General features: G+C 38.0%; 1 protein-coding gene across 1 annotated transcript in view; it reads left to right on the top strand.

Moving 5' to 3' along the window:
* Window positions 1–17,072, top strand: part of pparab (peroxisome proliferator-activated receptor alpha b) — a 59,721-nt gene extending 42,649 nt beyond the window's left edge. Inside the window, exons 5-8 of the mRNA XM_056451616.1 lie at window positions 4,879–5,066; window positions 9,333–9,542; window positions 9,732–9,975; window positions 10,638–17,072. Coding sequence (XP_056307591.1) covers window positions 4,879–5,066; window positions 9,333–9,542; window positions 9,732–9,975; window positions 10,638–10,882 — 887 coding nt within the window. The 3' untranslated portion in view covers window positions 10,883–17,072. The remainder of the gene's footprint in view (window positions 1–4,878; window positions 5,067–9,332; window positions 9,543–9,731; window positions 9,976–10,637) is intronic.
* Window positions 17,073–18,880: the final 1,808 nt, after the last annotated feature.

Raw genomic sequence — 18,880 nt, 5'->3', positions numbered from 1 at the left:
TTCAGAATTACCACTCTTAATAAATACACCTGCATGTGAAGTAAATCATATCTCTATGCATTTACTGGAACACTGGAGATTTTTACTGGGGCACGTGCCCCAGTGAATTGGGTCTAGCGATGCCCCTGCCGTCAGAATCTTATACCGGCCCATGCTGAAACAAGAATAATATTATGTATTTTAATAATAGTAAAATATTTAGAACACAATTTATAAATAAGTTCATAAATTAAGTATTTATTGCTAATTTTTCACATTTTTAAAACATTTTGAGATAAAATGCAAGACAATTTCAGCCTAATTGCATATATAAACAGGATATTATTTATTGTAATTTTTCTTCTATAGCTTTAGGCAAATTGAATTACATTAGTAGTATGAACTGCTACAACACTATTGTGTTTTGACAACACATTCTCAGCATTTGCTTTAATTAAATGTAAAAATCTGTGACTTTAAATTAAGTTTTTTGTTTTATTTATGCATTTAGCAAACACGCATATCCAAAGCAACTTCCATTGCATTAAAGGTAGACATGTTCACATTGGCATGCGATGGGATTTGAACCCATGATATTTACATTTTAATTTACATTAACATTTACATGTATTCATTTAGTAGATACGTTTATTCAAAGCAGCGAGTGATTCATTATGAAGACTCAAATGATCATGAAAACTACAGTCAAGACTTTGCTTGAACTGAATATAAAGCTGAAGTCAGAATTATTTGCCCTCTTGTGAATTTTTGCATAATCACATGAACTTGAACTTTCTGGATAATCTGGCTAAACGATTTGAGTGTCTGGTTGTCTTTGCAGTATCAGTGCATTGATTTCCTTCAGTTTCCCTCCAAGGTTTCCAGCCTGGGGCCAAAGGGCATTTTTTACAAGGCCGAGTAACACATCCAGCTGGCTGAACTGCTCGTCTTGCATAGGTTTTTTTGACTGAAGAAGGCATGTGCTGAAATCGCGCTGTGCTCGAAGTCCGTAATCTGAACCAGCGACACTTGAAAACATACTGCGAGACGTGACCACACTAACCCCATTACTCACAGAGATGTAGGTTAGCTGCTAAAATTAGCTGCTTTATGGTCCTTTTGATGGAAATAATCAGAGTAATTTGTGTTTGGGAGAGAGACTCGTGTTCTTAAAGAAACAGAGATTGGATGTTCCACTTTTGTTCGTTCAGCAGTTTATCTTTGAGCATGGCATACGTCGCAAGCTGATATATATACATCAATGCAATTGGATGCTCAGCATAGGCATCTGTTTCACACTTGCTCATCCCACTGAAAGTTAAAACCAGCTCCTTGCCACTCCTTTCATCATGTTCAACAGTTTACCAAATGGTATGTAATTCTGACAGTTTTCTGTATTATTGGCTTAATTTAAAACGGACATCATCTAATTAGTGTGATCTTAACTGCAATTAAACATTGGTGTTACAAAGAGATTAGTTTTAGCATGCATGCACTGGAGGTTTACAGGCCAGGACTGTAAGCTTATTAGCTGATAGGGATTGTGGCGTCTGCGTTAGGATTGCATTTCAGCATCTAAAGATGTTTGCACCTACTTACTGCAGAGTCAGTAAAACAAAAATGGGGGCTCGTCCGGGATTTGAACCGAGGATTTACGCATCAAATGCATGAATCATATCCCTAGAAAAAAGTGTTTTATATTAATATTGCATTTTGGCTGATAAAAATGTGTGCATCTAGGTGCACTATATGCTATTGATAATTGAGACGGTAACAAAAAACAAATGAGGGCTTATCCAGGATTTGAACAAAGGGCCTCTCACATCCAGTGTAAGAATTATACCCCTAAAAAGTGCATACTGGATAAAATTAAGATTGTATTTTGACTTCTGAAAATGTCTGCATCTAGGTGCAGGATATGCTATTGACAAAGACAGTAAACAAAACACATGGGGGCTCGTCCGGGATTTGAACCCAGGAACAATCACACCCATTGCAAGAATAATATCCGTAGAAAAGTGCATACTGTATAATATCAGGATTACATTTTTGCATCTAAAGATGTCCACATCTGAGAGCGCTATATGCTCCCAACAAAACAGATGGTAAAAAACATAAATGGGGGCTCGTCCGGGATTTGAACCAAGGACTTCACGCATCAAATGCATGAAGCGTATGCCTAGAACAAGTGTTTTATATTAATATTGCATTTTGGCTGATAAAAATGTCTGCATCTAGGTGCACTATATGCTCTCGACAATAGAGACAGTAAAAAACACAAATGGGGGCTCGTCCGGGATTTGAACCCAGGACCCCTCACACCCAATGCAGGAATCAAATCCCTGGAAAAGTACTTACTGTAAAAAATTACTATTGCATTTTGACCTCTGAAGATGTCTGCATCTAAGTGCATTATATGCTATTGACAACAAAGACAGTAAAAACACAAATGAGGGCTCGTCTTGAATTTGAACCAAGGACTTCACTCATCAAATGCATAAATCAGGTCCCTAGAAAAAGTGTTTTATATTAATATTGCATTTAGGCTGATAAAAATGTCTGCATCTAGGTGTAATATATGCCATTGACAATTGAGACGGTAACAAAAAACAAATGAGGGCTTATCCAGGATTTGAACAAAGGGCCTCTCACATCCAGTGTAAGAATTATACCCCTAAAAAGTGCACACTGGATAAAATTAAGATTGTATTTTGACTTCTGAAAATGTCTGCATCTAGGTGCAGGATATGCTGTTGACAATAAAGACAGTAAACAAAACACATGGGGGCTCGTCCGGGATTTGAATCCAGGAACAATCGCACCATTGCAAGAATAATATCCGTAGAAAAGTGCATACTGTATAATATTAGGATTGCATTTTTGCATCTAAAGATGTCCACATCTGAGAGCGCTATATGCTCCCAACAAAACAGATGGTAAAAAACACAAATGGGGGCTCGTCCGGGATTTGAACCAATGACTTCACGCATTAAATGCATGAATCGTATCCCTAGAACAAGTGTTTTATATTAATATTGCATTTTGGCTGATTAAAATGTCTGCATCTTGGTGCACTATATGCTCTCGACAATAGATACAGTAAAAAACATAAATGGGGGCTCGTCCGGGATTTGAACCAAGGACTTCACGCATCAAATGCATGAATCGTATCCCTAGAACAAGTGTTTTATATTAATATTGCATTTTGGATGATTAAAATGTCTGCATCTAGGTGCACTATATGCTCTCGACAATAGAGAAAAACACAAATGGGGGCTCGTCCGGGATTTGAACCCGGGGCCCCTCACCCCCAATGCAGGAATCAAATCCCAGGAAAAGTACATACTGTAAAAAATTAGGATTTTATTTTGACTTCTGAAGATGTCTGCACTATATACTCAAAATATAGACTGCATAAAACACAGATGGGGCCCATCTGGGGTAGGCATGGGATGATAACCGGTTTCAAGGTATACCGCGGTTTGGAAAGATTTAAAACTGCTAAAATTTTCTGAAATACCGTTCCTAAGGTATGTGGAAGATTTGTGTTTTTGAAACTTATGAAGATAACAGAGGACAATGATTAATTTTAATTATTTAGCCTGACATGTTTACTGTTCCAAAATATTATAAATTTAAATGAACGGCAAGGAACAGATTTACTGTAATAAATTAATTCATTAAATAACCGTTCATTAATCGTTATCGAGTCAAAATGTTCAATTAATCCAGATTTTGATTTTTTTAAAAATAATTATAAAACATTATATTTATTTCCTAAAATAAAGTTTATTGTGTTCAATGGGGTAAAAAAAGTATTTGTTTTTTACCCAGACATTAAAAAATAACTTATTTAAGAGTAGTAATCACAATACTGTGATATTTTTATCCAAGGTTATCATACCGTCAAAATTTATACCGCCCATGCTTAATCTGGGAATTAATCCCAGGACCTCTCGTATCCAGTGTAGGAATCCTATTCCTAGAAAAGTACATAACATTAGGATTGTATTTTAGCTTCTAATGTTGTCCACATTTAAGTGAACTATATGCGCTTGACAACATAGACAGTAACAAAAAGCAAATAAGGGCCTCTCGCATCGAATGTAAGAATCATACCTCTAAAAAAAAAATACAGGATAAAATTAGGATTGCATTTTGACTTCTAAAGATGTCCACATTTGAGTGCACTACATGCTCTGGACAATAGAGACAGTAAAAAAAGCTCATCTGGGATTTGAACCTAGGACCTCTCACACCCAAATTGAGAGTCATGCCATAACATTGTGTTGAAACCATAGTACCTTAGCAACTGTGTAGTAACACTTCATAAAATGAAGTCTTGCATGGGTAAATGTTATTTTCTGTAATGTCTAAAAAAGCACATCTACACCGCCTGTCTATTGACACCACGAAACTGCAGTTGAACACAGTCCAGAGTGAAACTTGTGTTACCCAATTCCCCTGGGTAAGTTTCTAAGGCACCAGACATCCTGATCTGACAAAATGTGTAAATAGTGGCCTTGGATTTCAGCAAATATTAATCATCCGTGATCAGCAGTGCATGTGGTGGTTTTGCAAGAGAATCCGCAGAGTGAAGGTTTACAGACACAACTTCAGCCCTCTTTTGTGTTATCCACACTTGCATCAAAAGAACAATAGGGATATTGAACAAAAATAATGATATTGCCAAGTAAGTCACGCAGCATTCAGTCAAAGTACTTTCTATGTCCTTCAAACTCTTGGAATCCTGTCAAGAAGTAACTAATGTCAGATTATATCCACATATTAATGCAAACACTTGTAAGGCATGTCAGAAATCAGCTTTGTCTTGCATGGGATGATGTTTGTCTGGAGATCGTCTAAAAGTTACGGTTTTTATTTCCGCCCGTCAAACAGCCATCCGCTTTGGGCGAATGCCGCAGTCTGAGAAGCTGAGGTTGAAGGCAGAGATCCTGACGGGAGAACGAGAGGTCGAGGATGATCAGAAAACCCTGGCCAAGCAGATCTATGAGGCCTACGTGAAGAACTTCAACATGAACAAATCCAAAGCACGAACCATCCTGACGGGAAAGACAAGCACGCCAGTAAGATGCTTCTGTCTATTAAGTAATCCTTGGCATTAAATAGTAAGCATCTAACAACTGCTAGCACACCCTAGCAACCCCCAAAACACTTTAGCAATTCCCTGGAGACAACCTAATACCTTGTAGCCTGTGGCATTACTAGTGATTTTTAGGCCTTTTGCACAGGTTTCTGCTCTGGGACCCCTCAGTTAAAAGTGTGCTCCTGGAAATTGCATTCCAGTGAGTTCCTCTAGGTCAAGCTCTGTCCTGGAGGGCCAGTGTCCTGCATAGTTTAGTTCCTACTTCCTTCAACACACCTGCCAGGAAGTTTCTAGTATGTCTAATTGAGGTTGGAACTAAACTTTGCAGGACACCGGCCCTCCAGGACAGAGTTTGGACACCCCTGCTCTAGGTAGAAATGGTGTTTTGGGATCCCTGACCTTTAATTCTCACTGGGACCCTTCCAAGCCTCTGGTTCAATGCACACTCTTCCTCCTTTCCCCCCATCAGCCATGTCCCTACTGTCAATCATTCAGAACCAATTAGTAACACCCTACAAACACACCAGAGCCACTTTGAGCCAACTACAAAACAATGCTCCCTCCCCCCTCATCCCCCCAAAGACATCACTGAATCAATGATCTAGCACACTATTCATAACCCCCCTAGCAATGCCTTAACAACAACACCAGAATAACTTTTCAACCAATCAGCAAATTAACCCCACCAAAACACAAGAGTTTAGCAATAATCCCAGAACATCTTAGCAAGCACATAACCCTTACCTGGCAACTATTGAAACTCATGAACCAGTCAGAAACTCCTTTGCAGCAACATGGCAATGACTAAAGCTGGGTTCACACCAAATGCAGTGTTACATACTTACATACGAAGTCAGTGCAAATAGAAGTGAATTATTGGTATGTGGCAGGGGCGTTGCTAGACATAAAGCTCTACTGGGGCACACACCCCCTTCCCCCCACCCCCCTCAAAAAAATATTATATATATATATATTATTGTTATACAATTATTATTCTAAATAATCTTAAATGTAACTGGAAAACAATGTTAAGACACAACTGGTGTGATATACTAAGATCATTTAACAAATCTTTTGCATAAATATTAATTTCATTTGAATGAAATATGGGGCGATGCGGTGGAGCAGTAGGTAGTGCTGTTGCCTCACAGCAAGAAGGTCGCTGGTTCGAGCCTCGGCTGGGTCAGTTGGCGTTTCTGTGTGGAGTTTGCATGTTCTCCCTGTGTTCGCGTGGGTTTCCTCCGTGTGCTCCGGTTTCCCCCACAATCCAAAGACATGCGGTACAGGTTAATTGGGTAGGCGTAGTGTATGTGTGTGTGATTAAGTGTGTATGTGTTAACCAGTGATGTGTGTGATTAAGTGTGTATGTGTTTCCCAGTGATGGGTTGCAGCTGGAAGGGCATCCGCTGCGTAAAACAAATGCTGGATGAGTTGGTGGTTCACTCCGCTGTGGCGACCCCAGATTAATAAAGGGACTAAGCCGAAAAGAAAATGAATGAATGAAATTTTATAGACAATTCAATAAAATACAAATAAAATAATAAATGAAATAATAAAATGTTTTATTAAATTTGATCTGTCGTCTTAGACCTGACACATGGCAGAAAATTAGGTTTGTTAAGTCTTTACCTCCCTGACTCGTCATCCCTCCTTTTTGCTTCATACAAATCAGGAAGCATGCTTAGTAAGATCACCATCATATTGTTTAAACTTTAGTTTTGTCGACTAGCTAAACAAAAAAGGCTGTTACGCTGGTTTTACAACGGATGAGCAGCAAGTAGCCTATTTTTGGCGTGCATGTTAACTACCGGGACTCGCACCGGGAGAAGAGCGCACGTGCCAGAGGCGCACAGGTTCTTTGCGCACATGCGGAGATGCATAATTTGCTTTTTGATTGCATTGCTTTCACCAGCGTTGGTCTGATTTCACATAGAGAATAACGTCTTGATTTCGGAATTACCACTCTTAATAAATACACTTGCATATGAAGTAAATCATATCTCAATCATGCATTTACTGGGGCACGTGCCCCAGTAAATTGGGTCTAGCGACGCCCCTGGCATGTGGCGAGATTGAAGTGGAATGTGGAATGCATTTGTTCCCAATACATGGAATTCACCTCAATCACATCTGCTTCGCAAGATTCAATAGAACTTAAGCTCAAATTTGAAGAGATTGGAAAAACACAAGTAAACTAGAGAGAGTGATGCAGTATAGAGGTCTGCGCGGGACTAATTTTTTAGTCACTGTCCTGCATCTGACCGCTCCCACCGTATATTCAGCCTTTGTTCATCCGCTGGTCATGGGATGGGTTGTTTGGGTGTCAGTAAGGCTGTGTTTCTCCTCATGCATCAGTGATTGTGGGACAAACTCCAGCTGTTGGGAAGGATTTCAGGAGAGGCTTTCATCTCATATAGTGTGTTTGTTCTCTCATGGCACGGTCGAGGCTCACAGGGTGTCAATCTGACCTCTCTGATGGAGCCGAACTGAGTTTTAGTCCTATTTGGAACTGAGCTTTTCAGGTCGTGTATTTTGTAATGCATCTCCATGTATAAAAATAGTAGAAATATCTATAATACACACAAAATGATGGAATGATAGAATATGTAACAATAAAATTACACTTAAAATATTAATATTGGGTGGCACGGTGGCTCAGTGGTTAGCACTGTGGCCTCACAGCAAGAAGGTTGCTAGTTTGAGTCCCGGCTGGGCCACTTGGTATTTCTGTGTGGAGTTTGCATGTTCTCCTCGTGTTGGTGTGGGTTTCCTCCGGGTACTCCGGTTTCCCCCACAGTCCAAACACATGCGCTATAGGGAAACTGAATAAACTAAATTGACCGTAGTGAGTGAATGAGTATGTATGGATGTTTCTCAGTGCTGGGTTGTGGCTGGAAGGGCATCCGTTGTGTAAAACATATGCTGGAATAGTTGGCGGTTCATTCCACTGTGGCGACTAATGAAAATTTATATTTTCTTGTAGTTTCAACAACGAAAACGTTTTAGTTTATTACAGATATGCTTCTATAATTATTACTGTTTTGTGTGTTTGTGCAGCTGAAGGCAAAATTATTAGACCTGCCATGAAAGTTTGATTATAATTCTATTGTATTTCTTTTATTATTATTATAATTATTTATTTAGGGGTTTTCACCTTTATTGGGATAGGACAGTGGAGATTTTACAGACAGTAAAGTGTGGGGAGCAGAGATAGGGGAAGGATTGGCAAAGGACCTTGAGCCGGGAATCGAACTCAGGTAGAACGTGAGCACCTTGGTGCTATATGTCGACACACTACCACTAGGCTATTGGTGCCGACTTTTATTATTATTATTAGGGAGAGAATAATTTATTTATTTATTTTATTTTTGTTAAAAATATGAGTAAAAACTATAAAATATTATAACAGATATAGTAAAAGCAGTAACATTTATTATTAATAAAGAATATAAAATAATATAAAATTGTAGCAATAATTTTTATCATCATGTGTAATATTTTATTATTTATTTTATACGTTTTATTGAATATTTTATCACAACTGGAGTAAAAACTATAAAATATTTATTATAGATATAGTATTAACATGTTTTATTAATAAAGACTATAAAATAATATAAAATTTAAGCAATAATTATTAAAAAAAAACCTAAAATTGCATTTTCATCATCATGTGTGTTATTTTATTATTTATGTTATACATTTTAATCAATATTTTATCACCAGTGTCTATCTGGTGATTGTCAAACTGGAGGAAAAACCTAAATAATATAATATCTATAGTATAAGCAATAAAATGTATTATTAATAAAGAATATAAAATATAGTTATAATATGAACATCCTTAAAATGTCATTTTCATCATCATGTTTATTATTTATTTTATACATTTTACTGGATATTTTGCCACCAAGTGTCTATCTGGTGATTTTAAAACTGGAGTAAAATTATAAGATATTAGATATTGTAATATTAGATTAGATATAAAACATTATAATAGATATAGTAATAGCTATAACACTTATAATGAATAAATATAACATAATATAAAGTTGTAGCAATAATATGAAAACCCTTACGTTCATTTTTTTATCATCATGTGCATTATTTTATTATCTATTCTAAACATTGTATTGAATATTTTATCCTCAGTGTCTGTCTGATTATTATTGTCAAACTGGAGGAGTCTGTATGGATCACCGTGCAGTAGTTTATTCTTAATTTGATCATGTCCATTGTTTTGCAGCCCTTCGTGATCCATGACATGGAGACTCTTCAGCTGGCAGAACAGACGTTTGTGGCCAAGATGATGGGCTCTTGTGGAGGTCTGCTGAATAAAGACCCTGAGGTGCGGATATTCCACTGCTGCCAGTGCACTTCAGTCGAGACCGTCACCGAACTGACCGAATTCGCCAAATCTGTGCCCGGATTCTCAAACCTCGACTTAAACGATCAGGTTAGTTGCATTGGGTATCGACTCAGAAGTCTCGATTTGATTCTGATTCACAAGCTCTTGAGTCGATTTGATTCTTTGTTTGAATCAGTGACTATACACTTTACTTGTTTACGCTTTTGAATTGCATTATGGGACCTTAATCTCTCCACCCCACCCCCCCACCACCTGTTTGTGTGTGTGTTCTGGCAGGTAACGTTACTGAAGTACGGTGTCCACGAGGCTCTGTTCGCCATGCTGGCCTCCTGCATGAATAAAGACGGTCTTCTGGTGGCGTACGGCAGCGGCTTCATCACCAGAGAGTTTCTGAAGAGTTTACGGCGGCCCTTCAGTGACATGATGGAGCCCAAGTTTCAGTTCGCCATGAAGTTCAACTCCCTTGAGCTGGACGATAGTGACCTCGCACTGTTTGTCGCTGCCATCATCTGCTGTGGAGGTATGCTGGCTCTTTTAAATTCATTATTTATACACTCACTGGCCACTTTATTAGGTACGCCTTACTCATACCAGGTTGGACCACCTTTTGCCTTCAGAACTGCCTTAATCCTTCGTGGCATAGGTTCAACAAGCTACTGGAAATATTCCTCAGAGATTCTGGTCCATATTGACAAGATAACATCACACAGTTGCTGCAGTTTTGTCCCGTTCCACCACATCCCAAAGGTGCTCTATTGGATTGAGGTCTGGTGACTGTGGAGGCCATTTGAGTACAGTGAACTCATTGTCATGTTCAAGAAACCAGTCTGAGATGATTCAGGCTTTATGACATGGCGCATATGTATTTTTTTTAAACCCTAGAGATGGTTGTGCGTGAAAATCCCAGTAGATCAGCAGTTTCTGAAATACTCAGACCAGCCATGCCACGTTCAAAGTCACTTAAATCACCTTTCCTCCCCATTCTGATGCTCGCTTTGAGCTGCAGCAGATCATCTTGACCATGTCTACATGCCTAAATGCAGTGAGTTGCTGCCATGTGATTGGCTGATTAGAAATTTGCGTTACGAGCAGTTGGACAGGTGTACCTATTAAAGTGGCCGGTGAGTGTATATAAAGGTTAATTGATTGATTTATGTCTTTTCCTCTCCTTTTTCTCTTCAGATCGTCCCGGTCTGGTGAACGTCCCGCATATCGAGCGAATGCAGGAGAGCATTGTTAACGTGCTTCATCTGCACCTAAAGAGCAACCACCCGGACCACGGATTTCTGTTCCCCAAACTCCTGCAGAAGCTGGTGGATCTGCGTCAGCTGGTGACCGAACATGCACAACTAATACAGGAGATCAAGAAAACGGAGGACACGTCGCTGCATCCGCTGCTGCAGGAGATCTACAGAGACATGTACTGAAGACCCACATTTCTGGAAAAACCCAGCTCTCTCAGGGGCCTGCCATCTTTTATAAGGAGCATCATATAAACCACTGTTTGCTGGGGTTAATAACCACATGTGCAGAAAGCAGATTTTCTGGAGTTGTTGACTTTTTTTGGAGAGAGAAAGTCAAGACAATTCAAATGGACGTACAGTCAAAGTCAAAATTATTAGCCCTCAAATATTTCACAAATGATGTTGAACAGATTCAGGAAATTTTCACAGTATTTCCTATATTTTTTCTTCTGGAGAAAGTCTTATTTGTTTTATTTAGGCTAGAATGAAAGCAATTTTTAATTTTTGAAAAAACATTTTAGGGTCAAAATTATTAGCACCCTTTTTTCAATTGTCTACAACAGTGATTCCCAAAGTGGGGTTTGTGGGACAATGAAAGCGGGTCGCTTGGTGATTTCCAAAAGTCAAATAAATTTTATTTAACTATTCAAATGACCATATTTTATCCATAACCATAAAATAGTAATTAATAGTGACATAAAAAAGCAACAACGAAACCTTTCAATTTTATTCCCCATAGGACTGTGTTTACCTTAGGTCAGGTGTGTCCAAACTCAGTCCTGGAGGGCCGGTGTCCTGCATAGTTTAGCTCCAACTTCCTTCAACACACCTGCCTGAAGTTTGTAGTATACCTGAAAACAGCTTGATTAGCTGGTTCAGGTGTGTTTAATCGAGGTTGGAACTAAAATATGCAGGAAACCGACCCTCCACGACAGAGTTTGGACACCCCTGCCTTAGATTAACAACACAGCAATAGCGTCAACTGCAGCAGATTGATTTTATAGAACCAGGTTAAACTTTCTGACACCTTTATGGCAAACAAATACATTAAAGAGCCCATATTATACATGAAATAGGGTCATATTTAGGTTGTAAGGGTCTCCAACAACAGTCTAATATGCATGCAAGGTCATAAAACACTTTGATGGTCTTATAATCTGCATTTATTTTTACCTAATTATCCCAACGACTCCCATATGAATCGTTCAGCGATTCATTTGTTCCCAACCCCCTCCTCAGCGCGAAGCTAATCTGCGCTGATTGGACCGATGACAGCCTGCTGCGATTGGTCGACAGTGACAGCCTTCAGCACGAGACAGAGTGAAATGCCCAGCTGGTAATCAACTATATAAAAGTAGTCACAGTGCACACGCGCTTCATAGTGTAAGGCTTTTTTCACACACACACACACAACCCTCCTCAGAAGAACTGGGGAGATCGACGCGAGTCTCTCTCTCTCTCTCTCTCTCTCTCTCTCTCTCTCTCTCACACACACACACACACACACACACACACACACACACAACGCTCCTCAGAAAAACTAGGGAAAGCGACGCGAGTCTCTCTCTCTCTCTCACACACACACACAACGCTCCTCAGAAGAACTAGGGAAAGCGACGCGAGTCTCTCTCTCTCTCTCTCTCTCTCTCTCTCTCTCTCTCTCTCTCTCTCACACACACACACACATACACACAACGCTCCTCAGAAGAACTAGGGAAAGTGACACGAGTGTCCTGTCTCCTAGCTTATGATCGATCGCCATAGCAACGACAAACGGCAGTGGAACGCGAGCTCACAAAAGCCTTTAACGTTAAATCCGTAAACAAAGCGGCACGCGTCGCGTTTTTAACGTGGCTTACATGTGATAAGAGAATATAAAGAGTAACCGCGTGTACTGTACCAGGTTAACAACTCATCTTTGGGTAGAGACTGTCAATATTATCCATCTGAGCACAGCGTGACTTCATTGGACCGGCATCGTCTGTGTGTGTGTGTCTAGTGTTTTTTCTGTGTTAGTGGGCGGGGCCGCAGGTTTCAAATCTCCCTGGTTTGCGCGCGTAACTACTGGCGAGGCTTGTGTTTCGTGGCTGCGTCATCGCGAAACACCTAATGACTCGTTATCAAGGCGACTCGTTTGAAGCACTATGAGTCGACTCTTTTATAGATGAATCAATAGTTTTAAACACTGTACACTTACAGATTTAAGCCTTAGCTGGATATTTCACTTCACTTAGAGCTGTGTTACACACTACATGGAAGGGCATTTTCAAAAACCCATAATATGGGCTCTTTAAAAATAAATACAGGCCACAACTGAACATTGAGGATGATCTCTGAGTGGTCTCGTCTCATTAGGTGAGGTTAATATTAAATTAAAGAAATTAATAAATGACTATAAATTAAAGCCTATGGTTGTTAGACTGTTGTGTTGTCAATATGCTTGTGTTTATATAGGCCTATTGTTATGTGTGCAACGTTTGTATATTAATAACCACCTCCGAGGAATGTGAGGGTCTCGAGATGCTGGCATTGTTGTTTTGGGGGTTGCAGGCTGAAAAGTTTGGGAATCCCAGGTCTACAGAACAAACTATTTTTATACAATGGCTTGCATAATTACCCTAACTTTACCCTAATTAACCTAGTTAAGCCTTTAAATGTCACTTTAAGCTGAATACTAGAGTCTTGAAGAATATCTAGTCTAATATTATGTGCTGTCCTTATGGCGAAGATAAAATAAATCAGTTATTAGAAATGAGTTAGTACAATTATTATGTTTAGAAATTCCCCTTGGGGGGCTAATAATTCAGAAGGGCTAATAATTCTGACTTCAACTGTATGTCATTTTTTTTTTTGTTTTTTTGGGGGAGATTTTATTAATGCATACTGGTATCTCGAGCCAGAAACTGTGAACAGGCATCCTAAAATCCAACTTATTCTAATGGCAATATCCTTTTTTAAAATACTGACATAGTGTACAGTTTTCAGTGAAAACACCGAAGTGACTTCCACCAACCGTGAACTAGTGAAACCGATTGTTTTTGTAATGCTACATCATTAACGTCAGGAGGTTTAATGTTATTTAATCAATAACTGCGCCAACGAAACGATGACAGAATGCAGAACTGATCTCAAACTCTGCTCGATTTTGCAAGGTTTTAGTTTGTACTTGACGTTTCTTTTCCAGCTCAACCCTCTAGGTTTTCATGAAATCATGATTTATGTATTGCTTTATCAGTTCATGCATGGCTAGAACGCAATATTTGGTTAATTTTGACCTTTTTTAAGCCCAAATATAGATACCTCTAAATAGTCAAGATACCTCATGACCGATGCCTTGAGCTCAGAGCACAAGTTGTGCTGTTTTATTGATATCTAATGTTGAAAGCGTTAAAAGGAGAGAAACAAAGCTCGTTATAGCGTCTATATTTCATGCAGATTCAGCAGTGTGTGTTTGCAGCACTGACTGAAAAATCGATAGCCATATTCAAGCGAACTTGCGTTTGGTTGAAACTTGGCCGCCAGTTAAATGCAGTTATATATCTGAGATTTGGATTCATGCATTCAATCATTTTCCTTTGGCTTATTTGTTAGGTGCGCCAACTATTCCAGCATGTGTTTTACACAGTGGATGCCCTTCCAGCCCTAACCCAGTACTGGGAAACACCCATACACTCTCACATTCACACACACACTCATATACTACGGCCAATTCAGTTCATCAATCCCCCTATAGCGCATGTGTTTGGACTTTGGGGGAAACCGGAGCACCCGGAGGAAACCCACGCCAACACGGGGAGAACATGCAAACTCCACATAGAAATGCCAACTGGCCCAGCCGGGACTTGAACCAGCGATCTTCTTGCTGTGAGGCGACAGTGCTAACCACTGAGCCACCGTGCCATCCTAGATTTGGATGCATATTTCAGATTATGATGATAAATGTAAAGATCTTACTAACACAGATTTGATTTATTGACTAAAGTTTGTCTGTTCTTAAAGTATTTTCTTAAAGATCATCCCTCCAGCAGTACATCGCTCCGTTGTTTTCTCCCCAAACCGCAGTGCCTTGTCTTTGGAGAAAAGAATGCGTCTCATTATAAACTATTTTAATTTTACTAAATAAACCAGAACGACATGCTAATAGTGGAAATATGTCAAACCGTTTTTTAGTTAATGGGAATTCGTGATTTCCATTGAAATTCGTTGTTCACTTTGTTTTGTGCTGATTGTTTTGAGTTGATAGACATGTTTGATTGCTGCTTTTGTGCATTTCTCTGCGCATCGCATTGCAAAAATTGGACATTAAAATACGAGATCGGACGTTATCGAGAATGTTTTTTGTTTCTATTCTTCCGCCCTGGAATGTATTCCACGAATGCTTTAGCAGCAATCAATCGCTATTTTCTACTTTTACCCAAAAATAGTCCATGGCTGTTGGTCAGTTTGACAAATTCGCCCAAATATATGTGCTCTGGGAAATTTTCTCAATCAAATTTCATCGAAATAACTCCTCGAAATGAATTTTGCTTGCAAAATTTAGCTGAGCATCCGCTAATTTGGCTACACATTGTGTTTAATATTGCAAAAATCGCTTATTAATACGATAAGAGCCGTGTGCGTTTAAATTTCAGGTTACAAATTGGATTCGCGGAAACGCAACATTTGTAGGATTTTTTTTTTTGTGAATGTTTAGTTTTCTATCACTAGCTTTACTAGTCTGTAAGCATTGATCTAGCTATAATTGTCTCTTTTTACTTCAGAATGCTAATTTTATTGCAAGAAATGTGTGTATAAACTAATATAGAGCCATCTTGGATTGCGAACTAGTAAAGCAATGTTTTGAGGAGATTCGTTTTAAAATGCTTTCATACATTGATCGAACTGCAGGAGGTAATTGAGTTTCTATTTGTGCCTACTAAGATTTTGAACTCATTCGGTTTGTCGACAGCAACCAAAATTTTGGGAAATTTCTTAAGTGAGCGACTTTCTATATAAGATTTTGTCTGGTACAGAATAAATGTAATAAAAATTATAATTAATTTTGATCTTACAATACAATATTATCATTGCTATGTTGCAGGATTTTCAGCAATTCCAACACAATCTCGCAGCAATTCGTAACTTTTTGATTGAGTTATTCATATGAATTCGTACAATCTCATTCGTACAATTTAGTACGATTTTCTCGTCCCCCAATGATTGTTGGGTTTAGGGGTGGAGTTGTGTGCCACGCCTCCTTTTTAAAATCAGACATTTTCGAAAAACTGAGCCAGTAGAAATCTGTACGAATTAGCCACTAAACTAACAAAATATAAAATAGTTATGTTTCCTCGTGAGGTCAGGCTGTTAGTTCTGACTGTTTTTCATAGTTCTGAGTTTATATTTCACAGTTCTAACATTGAAATTACAACATAAATGCGAAGAAAGGTGAAATTTGTGAAAATGGCAAGATGCAAATTTGCAAAATCTAGGAGAATCATTTGAATTGTGAAATTTAAACTCAAAGTTGTTAGAATACTATTGACAATTGTGAATTTTTATTATATTAAGTAGAAACAAGCTGTCGTCCTGCAAGTTGTTGTCAATGAACAGTACTAAGTCATGCAAACTGTATCCATGAGCCTGTGCAAATTCTCCGCCCATTTTCCTGCAAAGGGATGCACTTAAACTGTACAATATTTGGTAACTGGAAATGTGGAGATTTGTAACCCTGTAAATAATTGACGCTAGACTGCGGTATGTTTTTGACTTTTTTCATTAATGCTTTTTAATATTGTACGCATCTAGGTATTATGCACTACCGAGATTATGATATTATTGTTGATTGAAATTGATCTTTTTATACATAAAGCAAAGGTATCTTTATTAATATATATCAAATGTTGTGAAATACGAGTTTTATGCAATGTTATGTAAATATGGAGGAAGATTTGTCATCGAACGACACTTGCATGGAAATTCTTGTCCCAATTTCCACATTCCTTTTTAATTCCTACAAGCGTGAGGACTTGCACATTTCGACCTCAAATGGAACAAACGGATGAATTACTTTGAATCGTTAATGTTCTTTAGTGATCGTTTTGCTATAAAGCAAGATGTTGGAAACGTCTGAACCATGTCGACCAATCTCATGCTTATGATCATATTATTGATGTTTGGTCCTCACCTAATATACTGTACTGTGATCCCTGATGAGGTCTCAGGTAAACATTGGAGGTACTGATATAGAAATCATTGAACTGCCTGTGACACAAGTCAAGCCAAATGGTTTTGTAAATCCAGCAAGCTTTTCTTTTATTATCACCATTAAGATGCACTCCCATACTGTCAGGACATTAGTAAATGCAGTAAAACATGTTTTGTGTGCATTGTACATAGTTTTGTGTGTCTAATTATTATATCATGCTTACCTTTGTGGTTTAACTTGACTTAAATCCCATCAGAATGTGTTGAATTCGTCCACCTCATTCACTTTTGCTTTGCATTTATAAAAAGTTTGCTTAAAGCTATCACTCAATTTTAAATATTAATAAAATATTTGCTTAAAGCCCATCACACCATGATAGTTTTACATACGTTAGCAAATTCACAAGTAAAACGACGAAAAAGAATGGAGACCGTTAGAATCACGCGAAAGATTTAAACTGACAACCAATCAGAATCAGCCCTGCCATAAAAGAGCGCGAATATTTAAATCGGCAGATGGCAAAACCAAATAACGGTTAAGCTCGACATTTTCGTTAAATAATAGACCCTTTTCACATATCCGGGTTTCTCCACAGCAGAAGTCGTCATAGTTGGGTAAACTTAAACCAGTGAATGAGAGAGTACAATAAATATTTTTTTTACAATCATATTTGCCAAAATAATAAAACAAAAATGCCACAATGGTGTTTATTTTATATCATGCTTACATTTGTGGTTAGACTTGACTTAAATCCCATTAGAATGTGTTGAATTCGTCCACATTATACATTTTTGCTTTGTATTTATACAATATGTGCTTAAAACCCATCACACCATATAAAATAATTATAAAATATTAGCTTTAAGCCCATTACACCATGATAGTTAGCACAGTTCACAATCAAACCGACGATAAAGACTGGAGACCATCTCGAGCGATTTAAACTGACAACCAATCAGACTCAGCCCTGCAATAAAAGAGCGCGAATATTAAATCAGCAGATGGCATGAACAGCACAACCGGTAAGATTATCATTAAATAATACATTAGATTTCCCATTGTTTTTCTTCATATCCCATTGTATAACAGCAGAATATTTTTAAAAACGTGACACATGTCGAATAAAACTCTTTATTTTGTATTTTTGCTCATTTAAAAGATGATTTCTTCTTGCTCACGAGCGTGAAAATAAGTCTATTTGAAAAACTGGGGTAAGAAATAAATGAAGTACAGGATTAAAACAAAGCAGGGTAAGTAAATGATCACCCACTTACTATTTTTAAGTGATTTAAGGTCAAGCACAAAGCATTTGATTTTGCAAATGTAGTTTTATGCTAGTTTGTTTTTCTAATGTGTCACATTTGGTGCCTTTTGGATTCAGATTGAGAAACTGTAAATCTTTTGGTTTATTATGGCACGGGTGAATGAGACTTATTAAGTAATCAAGTGTTATCAAAACCCCTCAGTCAAGTTCACAATATTCCCCAGTTGAAGAAAAGGAAAGTTTTGTAATATGTGCCGATTGCGCAAATATATGCATAAAGTATTTCGTTATTTTTATTCCACGTTAAATATAATTGTTTGATTGCTTTGCTTTTCTAATTAGAGTGCTTGGTGTTTTATGTAGAAGGGATTTTAACGTGTCTCAGTCTTCTGTGTTAGTCCCTTTAGCTCAGGTCACAGTAAAATTGCTAATATTGCTAATAAATGCTTGGTTTTAAGCTGGTTCTCACACAGATCTTTGACTTCACATGCTGATCGTTAATACTGCTGCAAAAATGTGGTGTTTTTGTTGTACTTTTGCTTAATATAGAGATATATTTGACAAATGTGTATAGTCCTGTCTGAAAAATAAAATACATCTTTATAAAACGCAAATGCTTTTCAATATATGTAATTAATGTGCAGTATTTTGGAAAATCGTTAAATAGCGCCTTCCAGTGGTGTACGGTTGAAAAACAATGCTAGTAGTATTTTTGCACAGCATTTTTATG

This window comes from Danio aesculapii, chromosome 25, assembly GCF_903798145.1.
Source record: "Danio aesculapii chromosome 25, fDanAes4.1, whole genome shotgun sequence".
NCBI lineage: Eukaryota > Metazoa > Chordata > Actinopteri > Cypriniformes > Danionidae > Danio > Danio aesculapii.
Note: the sequence above shows the minus strand (reverse complement) of the source record. Positions and strands in the feature narration are given on the sequence as shown.